Source organism: Periplaneta americana, chromosome 10 (assembly GCF_040183065.1).
Source record: "Periplaneta americana isolate PAMFEO1 chromosome 10, P.americana_PAMFEO1_priV1, whole genome shotgun sequence".
In the NCBI taxonomy this organism is placed as follows: domain Eukaryota; kingdom Metazoa; phylum Arthropoda; class Insecta; order Blattodea; family Blattidae; genus Periplaneta; species Periplaneta americana.
Genome location: NC_091126.1, coordinates 183141501 through 183164417, shown reverse-complemented (window position 1 = coordinate 183164417; position 22917 = coordinate 183141501). Strand labels below are relative to the sequence as shown.

Sequence of the window (22917 nt, the reverse complement as noted above, 5' to 3'; positions counted from 1 at the left end):
ACTGTACTTAGAAGTAAAAAGGAATAAATCCACTGTTCAAAAAATGTATACACTGCAGACGTACACCATATCACATTTATTTCCAATTTAGGGCATAGAATAATACATTCTGGGGATCGAATAGATGCTAAACATCTTTCAGACGCTAATCTACTTGCAATAGCACAGTACTACTGCCGACAGTCACTTGCTGATATCAACTGTTGCAGTACAAAGTGCAATGACACACCTTTTTCCACTGTTATTTTCACGTGATATCATAAGTGCCGAGCGGTCTATTTATAGACTGCAGCCATTTCAGTTCATATTGCTCCAATCATTTTACATACATCTGTGTTTTCCTTGTGCAGTGCAATAGTAGTAACCTTGACACTACTAAATCACAAATCAATAACAATATCGAGACATTATAACACGGAAAAATAATTATATTCTTTACACAGTGCGACATCATTTTATACCTAACTAATTCGAACTAAGATACTTTAATGAATTCTTATTTTTGAAGGAGGATAAAATGTTGGCAAGTTTAGTTAACATCTTACATGATATACTTAGGATGATCATTAATATTGGATCAGTGTGGCGCCAATAAAATAATCTAATGTAGTCGAGTATACAAAGGTCTATAAATAGACCACTTGGCATTAATGGGTTAATTTTCTGCGGGAATGGTACCATAATTGGGAATGTTTTGGTTTTGCAAAAGAAGGCCATTATAATTTCATGTAAATCGAAGTCTCTTCAACATTGTTGACCACTTTTCATACAATTACAGATATTAACAGTTATAAATTTGTATGTATGTGACCTAATTCTTTACACTCGTCATAATATCGACAATTGCTCATTAGTTGCCAATATTCATGATCAAGAAATTAGGAATAGAGAACAAATCAATATTCCATATTGTACATTACAAAAGAGTAATTCAAACTTTTCTGTTATGTGGATGAAATTACTATATAATAGGCATCTCAGTCAATATTACAATTTACCTATCAAAAATTTTAAAACTACATTTTATAATTTATCTAAAAATCCTTTTCACTATGTTGGTGAGTTTTGAACATAAATTCGTATGAAATTGTTCTTTTTTAGTAAATAAATTTAGTTATATTTTATTAGTTTTAATATATCGGATGTGAAATTGTTTTATTAATAATTTTAGTTATATTTTGTAAGATTTCATTGTAGCTAAGTTATTTTACTGTATGTGACGAAGCCTATCACTTGTATGTTTAATGGCCTAATGAATTGAATGCAGGACTGGATGTTGTTCCAACTTTTGATAATTCCCAAGTGGACTGTAGACTGAAGACAATTGCTACTAAATGGAATAATGTGCAGCCTTATGTTAAATATTTAATTAATCATTCCTTCAACATCATCACTCTCATCTTAATCTTTCTTTAAGATTACAAATTGTTTGATTCTACAGTAAAATTCCTCATATCCGGCACCCAAACAACTAGCAGTACCAAAACAATGACACTATTGTCTAGGCCAAAAAAAAAAGTCATTCTTGCAAAAGGGAAGAGTCAGACGAAGATGTGAGTGGTTTTCGTGGATCACGCACGCCGTGTATTGTTTACTCTTTACATTGTTCATGCTTGAAAACAGACAGAAAACCCCGTTATGTCCTTGGAGTAGATCGGATAGCATCGGTAAGCTGTCACTTGGGCCTCACAAAAAATGCATAGAGACGATATCTTTAAATTTACCACTTGAACTCGCCCCTTTCAAAGGGATGTTGGATGAGTCTAAATAGGAAAGTGAGAAATTCTCTGTTTCTACAGCATGTAAAAGTTTAATTCGAGTGAGAGATAGTATATATAAACAAGCAGACATTGGAGATATGTTAAAGAGGTTCAAATCATCGAGTGCTACTTCATCTTCATAGTTGCGATGTTGGCTACACTGTTCTTCACGTCACATGGCTGCTATTTAAAATTGTCATAAAGTTACGAAAATGTATAGAATTTTTTATGCTATTATGTATTACAATAATTATGAACTGATGACTGTACATTACTGTATTCATTACTAAAATAAACATTATACATTATTTAAAACTTGATTTTTAAATATCTATATGAAAATTACTAAATTAAAAATGGAAAAAAATGTTTGTGCAGTACAGTATGTCTTTACATAACCTATAAACGTATTTTCCAATTATCCAGCAAAATCAGTTATCCAGCACTGGCTTTGTCCCATAGTTGCCGGTACGAGGAATTCTACTATGTTTCATTATTGTAGTTTTTCCATATAAATGTACAGCAGAAGGCTAAAACTTAAGGTAACATGGGGTAGATACAGTCCCTATCATCTGCTGCATGAAGAGCCACGAGCCACAGTTGAAGACTAATCAGTTTAATTATGTTAAAGTCATGTTCTGCTGTTAGTGGGGTCTCTATTATTCGACATTTTTACATATGTTACTTAATTGTAAATCCTCTTTGTAGATATAGCTGATATATGTTGTACTGAATGTAAGTATTATACGTAGTTATATCTTTTGATTGCAGTACTGACGAATCCGCTTCAGAAAATGTGCTGAAAGCAATTCAAACATTTGCAAGCCTGTGTGGATGCCTGGATCTTCAGACTCCACGGGATGCCTTTATCACAGCGATATGTAAAGCATCACTACCCCCACATTATGCTTTAACGGTGCTTAACACTGCCCCACAAGGTGTTGGTTCAACCAGAAGTAAGTTTTGGACACTTCTAGATTTTGTTCTATAAATATGAATTTGCAATTTAATTGTGTATACATTAGAGGTGTCCAATAAGCGAATCAGTTTGTCTGAGATTTGGTCCAAATTTGGTAAAACAACTTCAGTTATCATCCCCAAGTAAGTGATACTGTTTATGAGTTTGCTATGCTCAGGTTTGTACAAACTTAAATGCTATTGGATATATAATGTGTGCAATTATGCCTTATTTATGTATGCATCTTCAACTTTGATTCATATTTTGCTGTCACCGTGGTTGATGTGCAGCTGTCCTGTATGCTAATGTATACAGTATCTTCGACAATTCCAGATGTAATAACATATTAACACTTGTCATTTTAATACTTTTTTCCTTCATAAGTTTGTTTTTAGCATAATACCTTTTTAAAAGTAGTTAATTATGAGTTTTGAAAATTTTTATAAATTGACAGTAGAAATGCTTGATACGAAAGAAATGTGGCAAGTATGAACAGATGTGACTGATAGTACTATGCCCAACCAAATGTTATAGTTTTGTATGTCCAAAGGAAAATTTATATATTTTTTTGTTATATACCTATTACTCATTCTTCTAGAAGTGTTACAAAGTACAGTATAACCCCATTTTAACTTTCTCGTTTTTAAGGAATAATTTGTTATGTCTCAGCCAAATTACCATAAGAATGGTGTAATTAATTCCCAATTTTCAAAAGGATTTTGTGATAATGAAGCCCGAAATATTGATTCAACTTTCAATAATCAATAGTACCAGCATCTCTATCAATAGTAATGCGACACCATGTGCCAGCATTATTCTTCATTGTTATTTATGGTCTTGCTTTGCGTTGCTTCACAGAATGCTTTGTTCTCACGAGTTGTGTGGGTTCTGTTTCCTAGGTTTTTGTTAGTTTATGCCGTTTATGCATGCTTATAATGGCAACTAAACGGAAGAAATTAACTACCGAACAGAAAGTGAAAATAATAAGGGATATCGAGGCTAATCCTCAAATAACACTATGGTTTGTCATCCTCTTTATTGTAGGTAATAATGAAGAAGAAAGAAAAAATTTTCAATGTCGAGTTTCAGTGTGGTTCGGGTTCATCCAAACAGAAAAACATTCGTGCCTCACCATTTGAGTTAGAAAATATTGTAAATAATATGTTTGTACTAATTATTTTAGCCTTGCCTTCCCATTTTATGTAAACCCTCTTTTAAGGAAAACCACTATATAAGGTGCAGGGGAAAGTAATCTCTTAGAGATTTGTTAAAAAGGGATTATACTGTTTATTGTTGGCTGGAGTTTCATGTGTATGTGTATAGTTCATGAATAATAACCAGTCATCCCACCAAAGCACCAAGTTTTCTTGGACCATTTCTAAACATTCATAATAATTGCAATGTACAAACTAACAAGAAAATAACACTACATGAAACATTAATATATAACAAATATAACATCTGCTTAAAACTTCTTGTGCTTCTGTTCTCATGTCGAATGTTGGTATCTGACACTTCTGTGCAACGTATGAAGTTCATGACTTGCTAATGATTTCGTTCTTAGTCATGGCTGTATTCATAGTTATTGTTTGGACTTTACTTTCAACTTCAAATTGAATTTTGACATGTAACATGCTATTAGTACAGGAAAAAGTACAAGAAATGGGCTATGTTAATTGGGTGCCTTGTGTCAGTGTTTTTAATGTCTAGAAAATATTCAACAATTTTGAGAAGAACTTTACACTTTCTCTAGAAGGCCTCAGATAAACATATCTGTGGAAGGTCTGTGTCAGATGAAGACCAGACAAGGATCTCTTGCTGACACATCAACATTGGACAGTGAGCCTTCTAATGAGTATAATGCATGTTCTCTTCACATAAGGAGAGTGCCTACTTCAGTGGTTCTTTAAATTCTTTTCTTTCCATCAGGTGAGAATAGTCGTAGTGCTTTCTTAGGGTATGAACACATTCAGTGGTAGCTTTGGTGGGGGAAATGAATCACTAGAATCATATGACACCACACACGTTGACTCATGGTTGGTCACTTCATTGCTAGCTCAGCAACAAGCTGTTGAAGCTTGCAGTGCAAGTCTGGGCATGGTATTGGTGGTCCATGGACCGGATGTCTATGATGACTTTTCTATTTAGTAGGGACGACTTTTATTAATTATTTGTAACTTTACTCAAGTATTCGTGCTTTTTAATTTACATAAATTTGTGTTTTATTTTGAACTGCGTGCATTTGGTGGAGTCTTGACGCTTAACTTTTCGTAACTCTGTAACGAGTGAAGATTTTGAGCAGCAATAACTTTTAAAAGTAATTAACATTCTCAACATTTTTCTCGCTTTGATCCCACATATAACGTGAAAAACAAAAAAATTTGTCACTTACCAACTTTTGAAGGTGTAAGTGTATTTTAAACAGATCACTTCGAAGTTTAATATTTTTTTTTCATACTTAAAAAAAAAAGAATTTGATTTCAAATTTGTTTATATTCTTTCCTTAGATATTGATCTATCATTAAAAAAATTACAGCACGATTGATTATCATAGGAGCTATGACGTGATAATGTTTAACAGAGTAGGTTGGCTACTCTTACGATTATATCCACTAACAGCTAGTGGCCTGTTGTGCGTATGAGTGTCGCAACAATTCGTCCCGGTCAATTTGTTACTATGACAATTTGTCCCACAAAACAATTCGTAACTGCGATGGTTGGTACATTTTACAAGTTTGTCCCGGTCAATTGGTTCCATTTCAATTCATACTGGACAGTATGTACCACAACAGTGCATCAAAGAATGCTAAGTTTCTATGAAAACGACAAGACTTAAACTGAATAACACATTCTAAATTGAAAAATTTATAAATATATTTTACATTGTAAAGTGTATAAATTATGGATCATCCAAGGTTAACATTATCAGAGAAGGGGAAACCAAAATTGATATTATAAGGGTTAACTTTATACAAAGCACAGGGAAAGTGGAACAAAAATTGAATGGTGATGTGAGAAAAGAGGAGAATGCGTATTGCGAATACATATAGCAAGTGGAAGTTATGAAATTCTTAAAGAGAGTGATCACTCCCATGGACCTGATTGGGGCAGATGCAAGGCTTTGGAAATGGTGTCACGTATTAAAGAAGCTGCAGTATCGTCCAGTAAATCTGCTAGTTCTATAATAAGCAGGCAATTAGGAGAAACAGACAGCGAAACTTGCCTGAAAATTCCGAAAACTGATTCATTAAGACATACTGTAGAAAGATAAAGGCTTGAACTGCTGCCTCCAAATCCTAGAACAATAGCAGACATCGTGGATATACCTGAACCAATTTAAAGTTGACAAAGACGGTTATGAATGGTTGCTACATTTCAATCCTGACAGTAAATTAACAATCATTGCCACACAAGATCATTTACGAAAACTTGTTACATCTGAATATTGGATTTGTGATGGAACTTTTGCATCTGTTCCTAAAATTATGTGTCAACTATACACGATCCATGCTAATACCAGGGGACAGTGGTTTCCTGTAGTCATGGTCTTGCTCCAAAACAAAACCGAAGCATTCTATTGTGAGCTGTTTAGTGTGTTAATAGATAAAGTGGATACAATTTTCGGAGAGCTGTTGTCGCCCTCATTTATTTCCACTGATTTCGAGCTGAGTGCAATTAATGCAATAAAGGGAACTTTACCACGAGCTAAACCAGCTGTATGTATGTTCCATTTAGGACAGGCATTATGGCATAAGTTGCAATCTGGACTAATGGGACAGTATTTGCAAGAGGACAATACAGACATTCGCTTGCAGTTCCATTCTGGTGCTCATTCGGTCTCAAATTTTGTTAATACTACAGTATCTTCTTTTTATATTGCTTGTATTATTTTATTTCTATTTCTCTTGTTTGTTTTATAATTGTCGTCATAAACAATCTATGTTCCCAATCAATGTGTGGAACTGCTATGATCGCACAGTAGCTGGTCTTCCAAGAACCACCAATCCCGTAGAAGGCTGGCATCACAGATTAAACCACCTATGGAGAAATCACATCCTTCTCTTACAGATTTTCTGCAAAAGCTCCAAAACGAAGTAGCTGTAATTAGTAGGCAAATTCTCAGATTGGACGCAGGTAGTTCCCCCAAAAAGAGAAAAACAAACTATGTTGAAGCAGGCAAAAGGATAACCAGAATTCTTGAAAGTTACAATGAATATAAAGATAATGGAGATATACTTGGTTACTTGTGAGCTGTTGTTCACAATACAACTGGCAATTTATTTTAAGCTTCTATGGCATTAATTGTTTTCAAATAAATATTTATTATGCTTTAACGTCCTTGGTACTTACTGCTTAGGACAAATGTTTTCACAGTACAAATTTTCCGGAACGATCAATCTGTACTGAATTTGTCATGGTACAAATTATGCTTGGTATGAAATACATGGTACGGAAAGTACTGGTACGAATTCCTGGGACAGATTGTCGCATAATCGTGCATATGTAGTGCTTGTGTCACATGTGGCAGAAATTCTGTCAGTTTAGTTGTAAAATTTTAACACTACACACAGTGGATGTATTGTAGAAAAACTGATTGCTCGTGTGTTTTTTAAGATCTGCCTTCTGAAATCAGGTTTCATCCTGATCACCAAAATTGGTTTGCGGAAGAGATGAATTTAAGCAGTAAGTAACGTTTTTTATTAGAAAATTAGTATTTTTCATTTCTATTTTTAGGTACCACCTTTCCATTTTCTTTATTAATTGCAGAAGACAATGTACAAAAGAAGTGGAAGTACCTCGGGAATTATTTTAGAAACGAGAGCACTAAAATTAAACCCATTTGTTCAGGAGATCAGAATGTTTCACTACATTATAAACAATTCCTGTTTCTGAAAGATCAAATAAAAAATCGGAACTCCAATTCGTCCTCACTACTTGAATCCATTGCTATATCAAATCTACACAGAGATTCTAAGGAGGCGAGAAGCTCCACTTTGTGCATACCAAGCTTCCTTGTGTGTCATAACAGTTTGTACCCTGGCCTTGAGAGAGGGTTCGTGTGAGTTGACCAATTTACATAAGAAAGAGAAGTGTTGAGAATTAGATTATCCGAAAGTTCTTGACTAGTGCCAACAGAATGTATGAACCAAAGAATTAATGTAGGTGGGATAATTGGCATTGTATAAATTAAGTCATCAATAGTTTGCAGAAAAACATAGAAAATGGAATAATCATTCAGACTAAATATGTAAAATTACGACACTGTACTGCGAACATTTATTTCCGTAACAAATTATGCTGTAAAATATGACTGGATAGTTTGTTTGGAGTTATCAGTTTGCTTCGTTAAATCAACAAATATTAGAACGAACGAAATATTATTGCTGAATTTAACCATTTTTTTTTTAACATTTGAAGTAGTTTTTGAGAATACAAAAATGCTGTATTCAAAACATAAATTCTGTAATCTTTAACATATACCCTTAAATGGCTGACTTTTAAGAATGTAATTGGTTGTGTTACTTAATGTAAGTTTTACTATGTGTGTCATTATTAACTTTAAATTGTGCATGGTTAATATATTCACTAAGTTGCAGTATTTGATACTCTTTTGCAGATCACTCGAGAGCTGGAAGTCAGGACCTAAGCTCCCAGTACAATTTAACTTCGTACAATGAAGGAGATTATCGTCAGCAGGTAGTAGCTGTTGGTACTCCTCTTCCTACAGCTTCACTTCCTATTGGTAATTATGTCATGAATAGTAAGCTCAGTAGGAGGAATAGTGAATATAAACCAAGACAAGGTAAAAAGTTGAATAAATTCTATTTTAACATAATTTTTCAGGCACTTTATATGCATAAACTGTGCTCATAATTGTGTTGGTTATAAATTTATAATATTCTAGAGTCTAGCTTAATTATTTTATTACAGAAAAGTGGTAGTAGTACAATTCAACACGTTTTCTTTATGTACAACAGTCCAAAGATCTATATAATTTTGAAATTAGCACTATTTCCAAAAATTATATACAGTAAAACTCCGATAAGATGCTCTTCAAGGGACCGCGTGTAAACCGCGTATTAACTGGGACCGCGTATTAGGCGGGTATACTAATTTTGACTTATATACAGTATCTATTAGCATTTTTCTTTATTGAAATACATGATTTGTGAAAGGTAATACAGTATTACTCCATTATGCAATTACTGTACATCAAAGACATTTACAATATGTACTGTACTTAATTCTTTCTACAAAAAGTCGTTCATAGTTGTTTGCTGTGTGCGTGAACCCTTACAATGAATAATCACATTTTCAACACAATTTAAATATGAATTTACACTAACTGACATACCATCAGAACAAGCATTGATAAATTGTCTTATCACTGTCATCACTGCAAGGGCTTTCTGTCGCATGGGAACAGATTGAACTGATTTCTCATCTTCCTCAACTGTGATATGATTTTCTATGACGTCATCTAAATCAAGAATATCTGAGGTCACAACACCATCGTCTACAGATATGAAATTCTCCAAGTGAATATCGCACAGCTTTTCGCGCACAGCAACCCAATCCTCATCGTCAGCTTCACAATCAGTTACGTCAGATGGGTGGACTACTTTCAGGCAACGAATTATCGGAACCCTATGAATTAAAGAAAATATACTCACCATTTTGTTGTCCAAATCCTTTAACCACGTGACAAACAAATCGCTGGTCATCCATGCATGTGCCTGGTTCTTATAAACACATGTCAGGTTCTTTACACGTTTGAAGCATCGCGGTTTTGCTGATTTTTTCACCACGACCAGAGGCAGCTTTTCAGAGCCATCAACGAGCACTGTTATTCTTTTCTTACTTAATTTTTCCCCATGACACATTTCTCTTTTGAAAGCATATGATTTGTCAGGCATGAGCTTAAAGAATAAATCACATTCGTCCACATTAAAAACATCACAGGGTTCGTATCTTGAAATCAGATTAGGCAGACTCTGCTTGTCTATTCACTAACGTCACTAACACTGACAGTTCCCTGACTCGTCATAAATCGGGCGGTAAACAATTTCATGTCGTTGTTTAAATCTGTCAAGCCAACCATTGGAAGCAGAAAAGTCGAAGTTTAATTTGCATGCGATTTTGCGGGCCTTCTCTTGAAGGCACTTTGAGACTGATGAAGCCAGCCGACCAAAATGTTCTCCAAGTCCTCATGTTTACCACACTTCACTTTCCTGTGTTTACATCCTCCTGACATCGCAGCTGTAGTGATTGAGTCGCGATTTTTTATTATCGCCCTTAATGTCGATGATGCGATTCGTAATGAATTAGAGAGTTGTTGCTGATTAAGAGTACTGTTTTCATCATACTTTCGTAAGATTTTCAATTTTTCCGACACAGAAAGTGCCTTCGTTTAACACTCATTGTAATCACACTCACAGACACTTCAATACACTAAGAACAACAAACTCACCAGCAAGAATTTCCAGAAATTTATTACGGCCGAGTGAGGAATGTTGTTTGAGAGAGAGGGTTAGCAAGAGGGTGAGGTATTGTAACTGTATGTAGGCTTTACACGCTCAGGTAAAGAGTCGAATAAGAGAGCATAACAAGAGGTTTGGGTATTGTACAGGTTTAAATGTGCAGGTAAAGGGTCGAATACCTTTCATATTAATGGCAGCAGTGAGTTCAATGGCCAAAATGTTTCATTTCTGTAAAATACATCGAAAATATTCCACAAAAACAGCGTATTATGCAGGACTGGAGCGCAACAAACGGGATATTTTATAAAGGTATTATGAAATGTACAGGGACCAGACAAAAAAAGCATATTACATGGGATAGTGTAATAAGCAGGCATGTCTTATCGAGATTTTATTGTATTTATTATATTCTGTTGTGTTGTACTGAGATATAATTCCATGAAAAAATTATTGGTATCTTATTCCTTAGAGTATAATTTTACAGAAATTTCACTCTGCTCAAGAATTGTAAAAAATTTGAAATTCATTAATATTAAGTGGAATAGGACATAAAAATTCATTAGGAATACAAATTTTTACGTTTGACTTCTGTTTAGAAATATACTCAGACATATAAAGAAACCATAATTAATATAATTTTATTGTATATTTGCAGAAGTTACACAAATTACTTTTATACTGATTTGTAAATTTACTTGAAATGGTAATTTCTTCTCTTGCTTTTCTTCCCTTAGAATATAGAAAAGTACAATTATTCACAAAAGAAGAAAAAGCTAACCGAGTAGGCAGAAAGAATTTCAAATCTTGGTGAACCCAAGTGAAATTCGTGCTGGAGAAGGATGTTACAGTTTTCCCCAATCTTGTGTAACATGCATTGGATCCAAGATTTACAGGCTTAACATGGCTTCCTTCAGAAGGAAAATAAATCTGTGGGTCTCTTGTTATAGTTTAAGGAACATAAAAAACCTTGTCCCTGTTAGAAGGCTCCATGCGAACTTTGTAGGCCATTTCGCTTCCGAATTGATTTTGACACTGAATAAACTCTGCAGTTGGAAATATCACCGCTCATGATGCATCACAGGCAATGTCTACAGTTCTGGTGTGTCACACCAAGTATCATCTCTAACTCTAAGGGGTGGGGTGGGGAATCACACAAAAATATCTGCTTTAAAATTTTATCAGAAATAGACTTCGATAGAATGAAAGACAGTGTGTGAGGTATGAGTGAGTGGGCGTGTGTAGACCAGAGACCTGACACAGTGAAATATTAAAGATTTCAAACATCAAATATTCCAGCTAAGAGCAGCATCACTAAAACCTGAAAAAATCACGACATAGAATGTTGTGTAATGGTTGTACAATCAGTCAACCAATTAGACATCATGAAACATGTCGACTTGTCCCAATTCCACTAAGTCCCATGATCATTCAAGGCTTATATGCTAACGTATATGTAAAAAAATATCCATTTTTACATAGTTAGATTGTTGGCTCAAAATACAATCACCTCACTTGGAAAGAGCAAGGTCCTTTAGCTATGGGGCCCAGTTTTGAGGTAGCACTGCTACGGTATGGCTTGGGTGTGAGGGTAGGATTTGTTGGCAGAGCTGCAGATTAATTTATTAGAACATACAAGAGGAAAGGGTTCACACCTGTGGAGTAACGGTTAGCTCGTCTGGTTGCGAAACCATGTGGCCTGGGTTCGATTCCCGGTCGGGACAAGTTACGTGGTTGAGGTTTTTTCCAGGGTTTTCCCTCAACCCAATATAGCAAATGCTGGGTAACTTTCGGTGCTGGACCCCAGACTCATTTCACCAGCATCACCATCTCATTCAGACGCTAAATAACTGAGATGTTGATGCAGCGTCGTAAAATAACGTACTAAAATAAAAAATCAAGAGGAAAGGTACATGGTGTGTGGGGTGATAATATTGGTGATTCTGAACAAAAAAGTTTATATGAACATATGCCCTGTTCTTAACAGTATTTGATATACAGCTGTTTGAAAATCATGACCGTCAGCCTCATATCCATCAGAATTCACATATGGACACAACCAAAACGACATTAGGTTGTAGTAGGATCAATGAACTGTATCCTGGGCATTGGATCGGTCACGGTGGAGTCATTTCTTGGCCACCGAAGGGTCCTAATCTTACTCCATTGGATTACTGTGCAGGAATTGACTTAAGAGCGAAGTCTACAAGCACAAAATGGAAACAAGGGAGGAATTTGTCGCTCGCAATTTACATGCTTTTGCCCAAGTAAAGAAATGTCTGAATCAGCTCAGATCAGCAACATAGCAGCACTCTACAAGAACTGCAAAGTGTATTGGAGTTGATGGTGGACTTTTTGAACAAGTTCTGTAAAGAAAAGTACACAATTAAAGAGAACATAAAGTAGCAGTGTTTTAATTTGCTATCACCTGCACTTTTCCCGTTCCTCATTATTTTGATTAGTTTTCTCTGAAACCGTTAAGAACAGGACATATGTTCATATAAACTTTTTTGTTCAGAATCACCAATATTATCACCCCTCAAATCATGCACCTTTCCTCCTGACTCACCCTGAATCAGCATTTGTAGTCCTGACATTAATATCAATCTTTGACTGGTTGTATACAAAGTTAATAATTATCTTAGGAATAATTATATATACAGGGTGATTCACGAGGATTTACTGTCACTTATTTTCGAAGTAATTCTGAGCAAAAAATGTCATATAAACATTTGTCCTAATCACAATATTTTCAAGTTACATTAATTTGAAGTTGTTAGTAAAATACAAAATAGTACAAATAGAGAATGAACTATTTAGAAGTGTAATTTCTTTAATTGGCTAGTGTTCTGAACCTTAATATTTGAGGAGAAAAATTCGCTTCGGCGCCGAGGATCGAACCTGGGTCCTTGGTTCTACGTACCAAGCACTCTGACCACTGAGCTATGCCGAATTCAATCCACAGCACCGGATCGAACTTTCCTCCTTCAATGTTTCCTTTTGTGGCCTGACTCCAAGTTAGGCATATATATGTTGACGTATATGTCCAATGTCAACTGCCATTATACTAGGAGCCACTCAGCTAAGTGACTTGTTGGGCGGGAATCCGCAGTTATTAATGCACTGCTAGCTATGAGAATATTATAGATATATTAATTTGTCCTACAGAATTTCTCTGTAACATTGAACCTTAATATTTGAGGAGAAAAATTCGCTCCTGCGGATCGAGCCCGGGTCCTTGGTTCTACGTACCAAGCGCTCTGACCACTGAGCTACGCCGAATTCAATCTACAGCACCGGAGTTGAGTACTCTAACCGCATGTTTTCTGTTTTTATTTCTCTTCCTCGAAACAATTTCAAAACCATAATTATTGACACACTCCACCTGACTCAGTCAAAGCTTTACTGCAAGATTTCCCAATTTGTCTTACCACAGCATGCTGACTTACATTAGGTTCAATAACCTCTTTTTTTTAAGTCTTTGACATACTCGAGTACATCTGAAAGCATATCACAAATTGAATCACTATCAATCTGACAGTCTCAACCTGAACTGATAATTACCTTTTTCTGAGTAGTGTGATACCTGCTTCTCAATGATGTATCCTCTTTTGGAAGTCTTTAAGCAGTTACTGCACAAATAGGACGATGTTCCGTCCTCCATAAAGAAATCGTACTCGGCATCACCAATGTTTATACAGTCCAGATTGTGACAAGAACCACAGGGCCCCACACACTTTAAAAACCGTATGTTTGTGTCCACATTTGGACATGAAGAGTTTTTATAGTAAAAATAAAGAAATCTTGATAGAGTGACCAGAATTTGAAATTCACTTTACCATTATGTACTGCACAAACAATAAAAGCAAACATTGAGAAATTGGTTATGGAGAAGTATAAAAATCTTGCACCAATTGAGATTACTGTGGAATGAGAATTTTAAAGCGTGTGCTATTATTATTATCTATGAAGTAATACAGATTTAATATCATTAAAATTTATTGTGATATGGTAATAATTATCGAAAAAATATCAAGAGGATAATTTTAATAATATCTGTTACATATTTAGAGGTAATATATGTATATTTAAATTACTAGGATTGCACTTTTTGGTCATACTTAATACAAGTATAAAGACCATTATGGATATGTGGGATATTTTATTTAAACTTCCATATTGGTTAATATTAGAGTTTTACCACATACTTGAGGTTTTACCATTGTGCTGCCATTGTATGTTGAGCAGTATCATGCGAGAGGGTAGCAAAGTACTTTGCAATGACGTCTTCAGGCATTTCGCTGGTGATAACTGCTCTAAACCAAACTACATGAATACTTCGTTACTACATGAACATACATCAGTTTTTGGGACCTTAAATTTATGGGTACAATTTCATTGCTAATGCACTAAGATTTTTAACACTCATATTTGAAACTATCATGTAGTGCTGCCTAGTTTCTGGCGAAAATAAATAAATTTTAAATTTCACTCTGCTAGAGATCTTGAAGACTGGGAATTATAATTTCTGTACTAGTATTTCAGTGACATTTCCAACATTCAGTATATCATTTTAAAATGTAAACGTAATTTGTATTAGCAAACTTAACCCAGTTCAAAGCTAACAGACTTCAAACTTTTGCGCACTAGTTTCAGTAATAGGCCTAATGCGTGTGTGTTCTAGAAATCAATCACAGGAAGTCAAATAAAAGCACCAGGGCATTAATATTATTTGGAAAACAAAAGTCTGTTTTAAGTAGTACTCTAAACAAGGATATCAACGTGAACAACTAATTATTTCTGTTTCCGAATTTTGTAGTATCAAGCTTCATATTGTATTATTTTCCAGGCACACAACAAGGACCAGTAATGCTGACAGCCAAGAACCTACAGTGCATGCGTGCACTCCTCAGTTTAGCTCACTGCCACGGTAGTATCTTAGGTACTGCGTGGCACTTGGTTCTCACTACTCTGCAGGTACCTTCAGTCCTACTTATTAGTCTAGATTATAATAATAATAATTAAGAAGGAGAAAAGGAAGGGGAATTGGAAAATGTTCACTTATTTGTACCAGTTCAGTATCTGAGAACGCAAAATATCTCAAAGTAGTGTAGTGTATTGAATACAGAAAATAGATATATTTGTTTTGTAACAAGGGATCCCTCTTCACTTACCTGAAATTGGTGACTTTCTTAAATATCTGAAAATAATGTGAATGTTACAAAGAACACCTGTTGAATAGAAATGGAAATAATCTGTTGGTAAATAAAATGTCTTAGACTGCGTGGAGACGTACTACCAACATAGGAGAAGCAATGACTTATTTAAATCGATCTCGGGATTTGAAGGCTGCAATGAAGAAGATGCAAATGGCTGGAAAGTGATACCGATCCAGGTTTTCAAATATTAAATGAAGATGAAATTGTAAATATGTCCAAGAAACATCTGATGTTAAGGATAATGAAATGGACGAAGACAGAGATGGCGATGATGAACCCAAACTCCCAACAGAAGGCTTTGCTGCCTTGAAAACGGAAATGTGGTATGAACAACATGAATGCTGCCCAACTCAAGGGAATTATAGCTCTCGCTACTAGAAAATGAAGCTCTTACATTCCGAAAGCAAAAAATTAGCTATTACTTCACTCAGTAAGATACTGCATCCTTTCTTTCAAGTACTGTACTTTGTATGCATTTTAATGATAACATTTTCTTACAGAAACCTTACAATTTTATTTTTTTTAGTTTCGAGGTTCGGTTATCTGATCTATAGCTGGTCCCAATTAGTTTCGATAATTGATATTGTACAATATCTTGTAGCAGTGCTTTCATTGGATTGGGACTCTTTTTAAACATTTCATTATATCCATATAGTGATATGAATGTATTGTTAGTTCTTGATCGGAAAATATTAGTCCTATTCGATTAAATGCAATATCTTCATCTGATTCACTAACATTAAAATTGCATTAATTTAAGTCCAGTTACTCACGAACTAAAGTTAATAGACATGTATTTATTTCTTTTACACATCATTTGTTGTACTTTAAATGTTTACACGCCTAAGAATAATTGCATAAAATGTACTAGCCTAAGTAAAATTGACACATTTGTAAAATCAATCGATTATGAGACTAACAGTTGTGAAGTATGTAAAATTTCATTTGTAAGGATTTGACTTTCTTCTTTGTGAAGTTCTGAAGTTCAACTTTACAAATTTAGATTGCAAAAGGAAAAGTTTGCAATTTGCAAACAGAATTTACAATTTACAAGAATTGTAAACCTAGTGAAACAGGCTCCAGACAACAAGCAAAAAGTAAGGCAGTAGTCCTGGAAGCAGAATGGGCTCACTGCATGATTTATCAGGAGACAGTGTCATCTGAGTCAATGAAGTTTTACTGACTATATTGTAAAGGCTTTTACCAGATTTAAAAAAATTCACTCAAATCTAAACTGTTAAAAATGCTATGTGATGAACATAGGAGATTACAGTTATAGCACTACTTCAGGTGTTGAAGTGGATATCTAAAGTTAGACATCAATTTTTTCGCTTTTTGAATTAAGAAAATCACATACTGGCACAATTGTACAATAATGAAGATTTCCTGTTGAAACCAGCATATTGCCCCTCTTTTGTAAAAAGGGACAACCAACAAATCATAAATTTTACAGTACGAGCAAGAAATTTATCTTAGCCAAACTTCTCTCTTTATTGCAATAAATCATTGAGTTATCAGACTTACATTATCACAAAGTAACGGCTATTCTTAGTTGCAACAATGAAATCTTTCAGATTTTAAAGTTTACTAATAGTTTTTAGTATATTTAATTTTTTTAGAAAAATCACTTGGACACATTTTACATAACAGAGGCGATATGTAATAGGTATGTTTAAGAAACTGGACACTGAGAATTCATAACTTCAATTTCAAGAGTATGAGGTATTGTTTATTTATTTATTTATCTTCCCCTAGTAGGGGGCTGTCTTTACAAAGTATACAAAGAAACAAGAGAAAAGTATAAAATGAAAATAGGCAGTGTATATATATATATATATATATATATATATATATATAACACAGGTCAGTATTAGCTCTTAAGACGGGTATAAATGATTTCACAGGATGTAAATGGAATATTTCAGTGCAAAGAGGGAAATAATTTTTATCACTCATTTGTCAATTTTGAAGTCTTCACAGAAGTTCACAAAATGTTTGGTTGTAGTCCCTCTTGCACCAACCATTAATCCATTAATTTGAATTGAATTGAGTTGGGCAAAGAAATTACTTACTTATTTACAAATGCTTTTAAGGAACCCACAGGTTCATTGCTGCCTTCGCATAATCCTGCCATCGGTCCCTATCCTGTGCAAGATTAATCCAGTCTCTATCATCATATCCCACCTCTTTCAAATCCATTTTAATATTATCCTCCCATCTACGTCTAGGCCTCCCCAAATGTCTTTTTCCTCTCAGGCCTCCCAACTAACACTCTGTATGCATTTCTGGATTCGCCCATATGTGCTACATGCCCTGCCCATTTCAGACGCCTGGATTTAATGTTCCTAATTATGTCAGGTGAAGAATACAATGCGTGCAGTTCTGTGTTGTGTAACTTTCTCCATTCTCCTGTAACTTCATCCCTCTTAGCCCCAAATATTTTCCTAAGCACCTTATTCTCAAAGACACTTAATCTCTGTTTCACAACCATAAAGAACAACCGGTAGTATAACTGTTTTATGAATTCTAACTTTAAGATTTTTTGACAGCACACCGATGACAAAAGCTTCTCAACCGAATAATAATAGGCATTGCTCATATTTATTCTGCGTTTAATGTCCTCCCGAGTGTCATATTTGTTACTGTTGCTCCAAAATATTTGAATTTTTCCACCTCTTCGAAGAATAAATCTCCAAATTTTATATTTCCATTTTGTACAATATTCTGGTCACGAGACATAATAATATACTTTGTCTTTTCTGGGTTCACTTCCAAACCTATCGCTTTACTTGCTTCAAGTAAAATTTCCGTGTTTTCCCTCATCGTTTGTGGATTTTCTCATAACATATTCACTTCATCCATATAGACAAGCAGCTGATGTAACCTGTACAATTTCAGAACCTTTCTGTTTTCCTGAACTTTCCTAATATTATATTCTAGATTAAAGTTAAAAAGTAAAGATTATAGTGCATCTACTTGCTTTAGCCCATAGTGAATTGGAAAAGCATCTGATAGAGACTGGCCTATATAGACTCTTTCACTGAGACACATTTTAATTAATCGAACTAATTTCTTGGGAATACCAAATTCAATAAGAATATTATGTAAAACTTCTCTCTGAACCGAGTCATATGCCTTTTTGAAATCTATGAATAACTGTTGCACTGTACCCTTCTGCTACCATTTTTTTCTCTCCAATATCTGTCGAATACAAAAAATCTTATCAATAGTCGATCTGTTATGCCTAAAACCACATTGATGATACCCAATAATTTCATCAGCATATGGAATTAACCTTTTAAATAGAATGTTGGACAAAATTTTGTACGTCAACAAAAGTGATATTCCTCAAAAGTTACTACAGTTAGTCTTTTCCCCCTTCTTAAAAATAGCTACAATTATGGACTTCTTCCATTGTTCTGGTACAATTTCTTTTTCCCAAGTAGTAAGTACAAGCTTATAAATTTTGCTAGATAATGTGCTTCCTCCTTCTTGTATTAATTCTTCTGGAATTTGACTGATACCTGGAGACTTGTACTTTTTCAGATTTTCTATCGCAATTTTTACTTCAGAAAGTGTGGGTTCGTGTATAAATCACCCAGCAGTTTGTATTTGAATTTCGTCCCGATCATTTCTGTTTGGCCTATGTGCAGTTTCCCTGGAAAAGGATGAGATGATTGAATATTCCTAAGTCTCAGATGTAAGACACTGCGCATGATCGGAGACCAGAGCACTGATACACAAGGTGACGAATATTGAGTTACTTAAATGCAGGCTGTTTGGTTTGTTACTACCATAGTTCCGAAATTCACTTCAAATACTGCAAAAAATATGATAATATTATGTAAATAAAATATAAATATATACGTAAATCGTGTAGTTAAATCGACAATGGACCTTCAGGACTAGATCGACACTCCGCACAGAAAGGAAAGCTTTCGTGTCGTTTCAATAGCTCAGATGCTAAGACTTCTGCCTGTTGTGTAGAAGAGAGCGAGTTCGATTCTTAGTCTACATCAGCCTTTTTTTTTGTCTAAATAATGTTGAAATAGCTAACATTGAAATAGAGTTTTACAAATTCCTGAGATTAAGTGTTAATGATCACAGACAATACAAAATTACAAGTTATAATATTATAAACGTTAATCTAGTGAATGCATTTATATATATATAGACACACACACACATACATTTTCAAATGATAAGATAACGGATATGTTCATTTTTCTTTTTTTATTTTCTTTTTAATTATTATTATTTTTTTTTGACAAAAACAATAGTTATTATCTATGAATATGAACTATAAAACTGGCCAAACATCCCGAACATTAACTATTATTACTGCATAGTATATAAATAAGAGAAATATTTATAAATACCTAATAAGAAAACCAAGGCATGTAGTATTACGCTGTGTAATGGAACATGTTGTATGATGAAATAAAAAAAAAAAAAAAAAACACACACACACACACACACGCACGCACGCACGCACGCACACACACACAAAACCCCCCCTTCCCCCCTAACAATTAAAATGACATTAAAAAATATTCCTAAGCCACAGAGGCAAACTTTTGCAAAGGTTTAGAGTCCTTTGGCTATGTCATTTGCTAAGTAATTATTACAATATTTTATTAGTAGCTTTCCCATATGTGTAAGAAATGCACTCGCACAAAACACTTTTTGTTAAAAGTGTGGCTTTGGATTATTTCATTCTCACCCCTTCAGTTGATTTTAACTATTTTATCTACGTGTTTCCAATAGTGTTTAATTTAATGTGCATTCAATTTTATTCATTTTATTATTGAATGAAAAAGTAATGTTGCAGTTATTAATTACATATATTAATACTAATTATTAAATGCAACTGTTAAGTAACCAATTGCATTATCTTTTGCAAAATCTTTAATGTTTAAGTTGTCAATATTTCTGTACCATATACTATAAGATGTTAAAAGAATTTGCAATAGATTTGGAATCCTCTACTTTATAATCGCTTGTTTTAATGAAAAAATTTTTTCTTTCTTAGAATGTCTACAAGTTTAACTTTAATAATATTCTGAATAGCTTTAATTGCATTATCTGAATTTTGTACTTTTCTATTCAAATGTATTCTATTTTCCTCTTTCATAATTTTTGATACATTACACTGTACTTCTTGTAGTATTTAAGAACATGAGGATCATTACATTGCAGCTCATTACATAGAGATTCTTCTTTTTAATACATGAGAATTTTAAGTCCCTGCGTTATCTACATTTTTTTACTTTTGAATTTTTTCACAACATTGAGTGGAGAACATCCACTGAAGTGATTCTTAAATTAAGTGAAAGATACAATACATCTACTCTTAATATCAGTAGTACCAGAAACATATACGTTTTTCCAAGATTCATTTTGTAGACATAAATGTAAATAATCACTAGATACAGCATTTACGACCCTTTTTTAGTTTTTAAATTAATATCTTGAAATTGTTCAGTGACATTGGAAACACTTAGGATTTGTTTATCATGTTCAGACAAGCCATTGATTATAGATTCTGTCGAATAGAAATTCAGTCTAATTCTGTGTACAAAACTTTTATCAATTGCTGTGCTACTTCAACTTGTATGCTGGTGGGAAAATTACGCTACGACTAAGGTTGTCAGTTTCAAGGAGTGAATTTAATTTACTTTTATGGAAAAGTTCCAAGAGATAATCTATGTTTATGTCACTACAGAATAGCCACCTATGCCCACCGATGCCCTCGAAATCGAGACGAATTGTGGAATCAAGTTGTTGACACCTCGGAAGATCTCGCCGGGTATCAGAACCTATTCCACAATCTCGTGACATCCATGCCGGATTGACTTAGAGCTGTAATAGAAGCTGATGGCATGTGGACAAGATTTTAAATTAACAGGTCTCTTTTTGTTTCTTATGATTATTGTTTGAGGAAGAATACTTTTAACTTCCAAGTAAGATTTTTTGACGAGGTTCAGCCCACTTGTAAGACCCAGAAATTGGGCCTAAATTATTCCATATTTTTCGACAAATTAGACAGTCGAGGAACTCTGAAGAAATTAATTACATCTCAATAAAAAAAAAGTTTTACCTGGGATCGAACACGAGACGTTTCGGTTATGTAGTGGAACCGACACGCTACTATATGAGCTACCGAGACAAGACAGTGACAGCAGCAGTCCAGAACGTAGATTCCATAGCAGGCGTTTGCCATTCGGTAAAGAGAAGCAATGATATTTTGTGACTCGAGCTATGTTGTGAAATCGTGGCCTTAAATGGCTATCTTCTTCGTGATTCTTATTCTGGTCCTTGTCCTTGTTGTGGTCCTTGTAACAATTCTTGTTGTATATGTCATGGTATTTATTGTTACGTCGATATTGAGTGAACCGCGCTGTAGAACTTTAACTTCCGACGACCAAGAGTCGTCTCATTCCTTTTAAGAGTAACTGTACATTTAGTAGTTGCCCAAAATAGTTTTTCCATCTGTTGAGGATTGAATGAAAGTCTGCAAGCAAGTCACCATTCTCATCCTTGATCACGTTTACCCCTGCCTGATATCCGTTCTTAAATTCCTTTATACCCTTATATAAATCTCGAATGTTTTTATTCTTACTACCGTATTTGCTCGCGTAATTTGCGCCCCCGCGTATTTTGCGCACCCTACTTTTTAAGGGATTATTTTGAACTTTATTTTTACTCCGTGTATTTTGCGCACACATTTTACGTACATATTTTTTTCAGTGTAGTAGGGATTTTCCTTCCCTACAGTCCATTGTAGGTCATTCACCAGCAACTGAAGTACCTGCTTCAGAAAGAAACCCCAAAGTTCCGCTACTTTAACAATGCTTGTCCTTGGTAGAGACAAGTTACCGGTATAGAAAATTAGCCCTACCATAAATACTTACCTATACATATACTAATTGAGATAAACTCAGAACAGGACCTCTTATTTGAAAAATCCGCATATTTTACGCACCCCAATTTTTCAGTGGCCAAAGTTAATTAAAAAGTGCGCAAATTACGCGAGCAAATACGGTATTTGTTTCTGCCTCATTCAATTTTTCCTTCAAGTAACCTCTCTTTTTATTCCTAAGTGTATGACTTGCTTCCCGTCCTTCATTGAAATAATTATCTCTATTCTCTTCAACTGGATCCTGTAAGAATTACAATTTTACATGTTTCCTTCTTTCTACTACAATGCAACAATCTTCATCAAACCACGGTTTCTTTTTCTTAGTTTCATAATAACCTATGCTCTGCTCAGCTGCAGTTTTGATAATGTCTCTGATATTTTTCCACATGCTATTAACATCTAATTCTTTCTCAACTTCGTCAGAAGTTTCTAAAGCGGCAAACCTATTTGAAATTTCGACCTGATAATGTTGCTTAGTTTCCTTGTCCTTTAATTTCAGAATATTGAATCTACTAATCAGTGGCGGCTCGTGATAAAATATTACGTGTGTTCACAATTTTGTTCCAAAACTGAAGAGAAT

General features: G+C 34.4%; 1 protein-coding gene across 17 annotated transcripts in view; it reads left to right on the top strand.

The window, feature by feature from the left end:
- Positions 1–22917, top strand: part of mon2 (Mon2 homolog, regulator of endosome-to-Golgi trafficking) — a 272572-nt gene that overhangs the window by 64741 nt on the left and 184914 nt on the right. For all 17 annotated transcript variants that reach the window (XR_011334650.1, XR_011334648.1, XR_011334647.1 and 14 more), the window contains 3 exons: positions 2532–2716; positions 8336–8461; positions 15046–15173. Coding sequence is in view for 9 of the 17 variants with exons in the window: in XM_069838580.1 (XP_069694681.1) it covers positions 2532–2716; positions 8336–8461; positions 15046–15173 (439 nt within the window). In the remaining 8 variants the exon portion in view is untranslated. The remainder of the gene's footprint in view (positions 1–2531; positions 2717–8335; positions 8462–15045; positions 15174–22917) is intronic.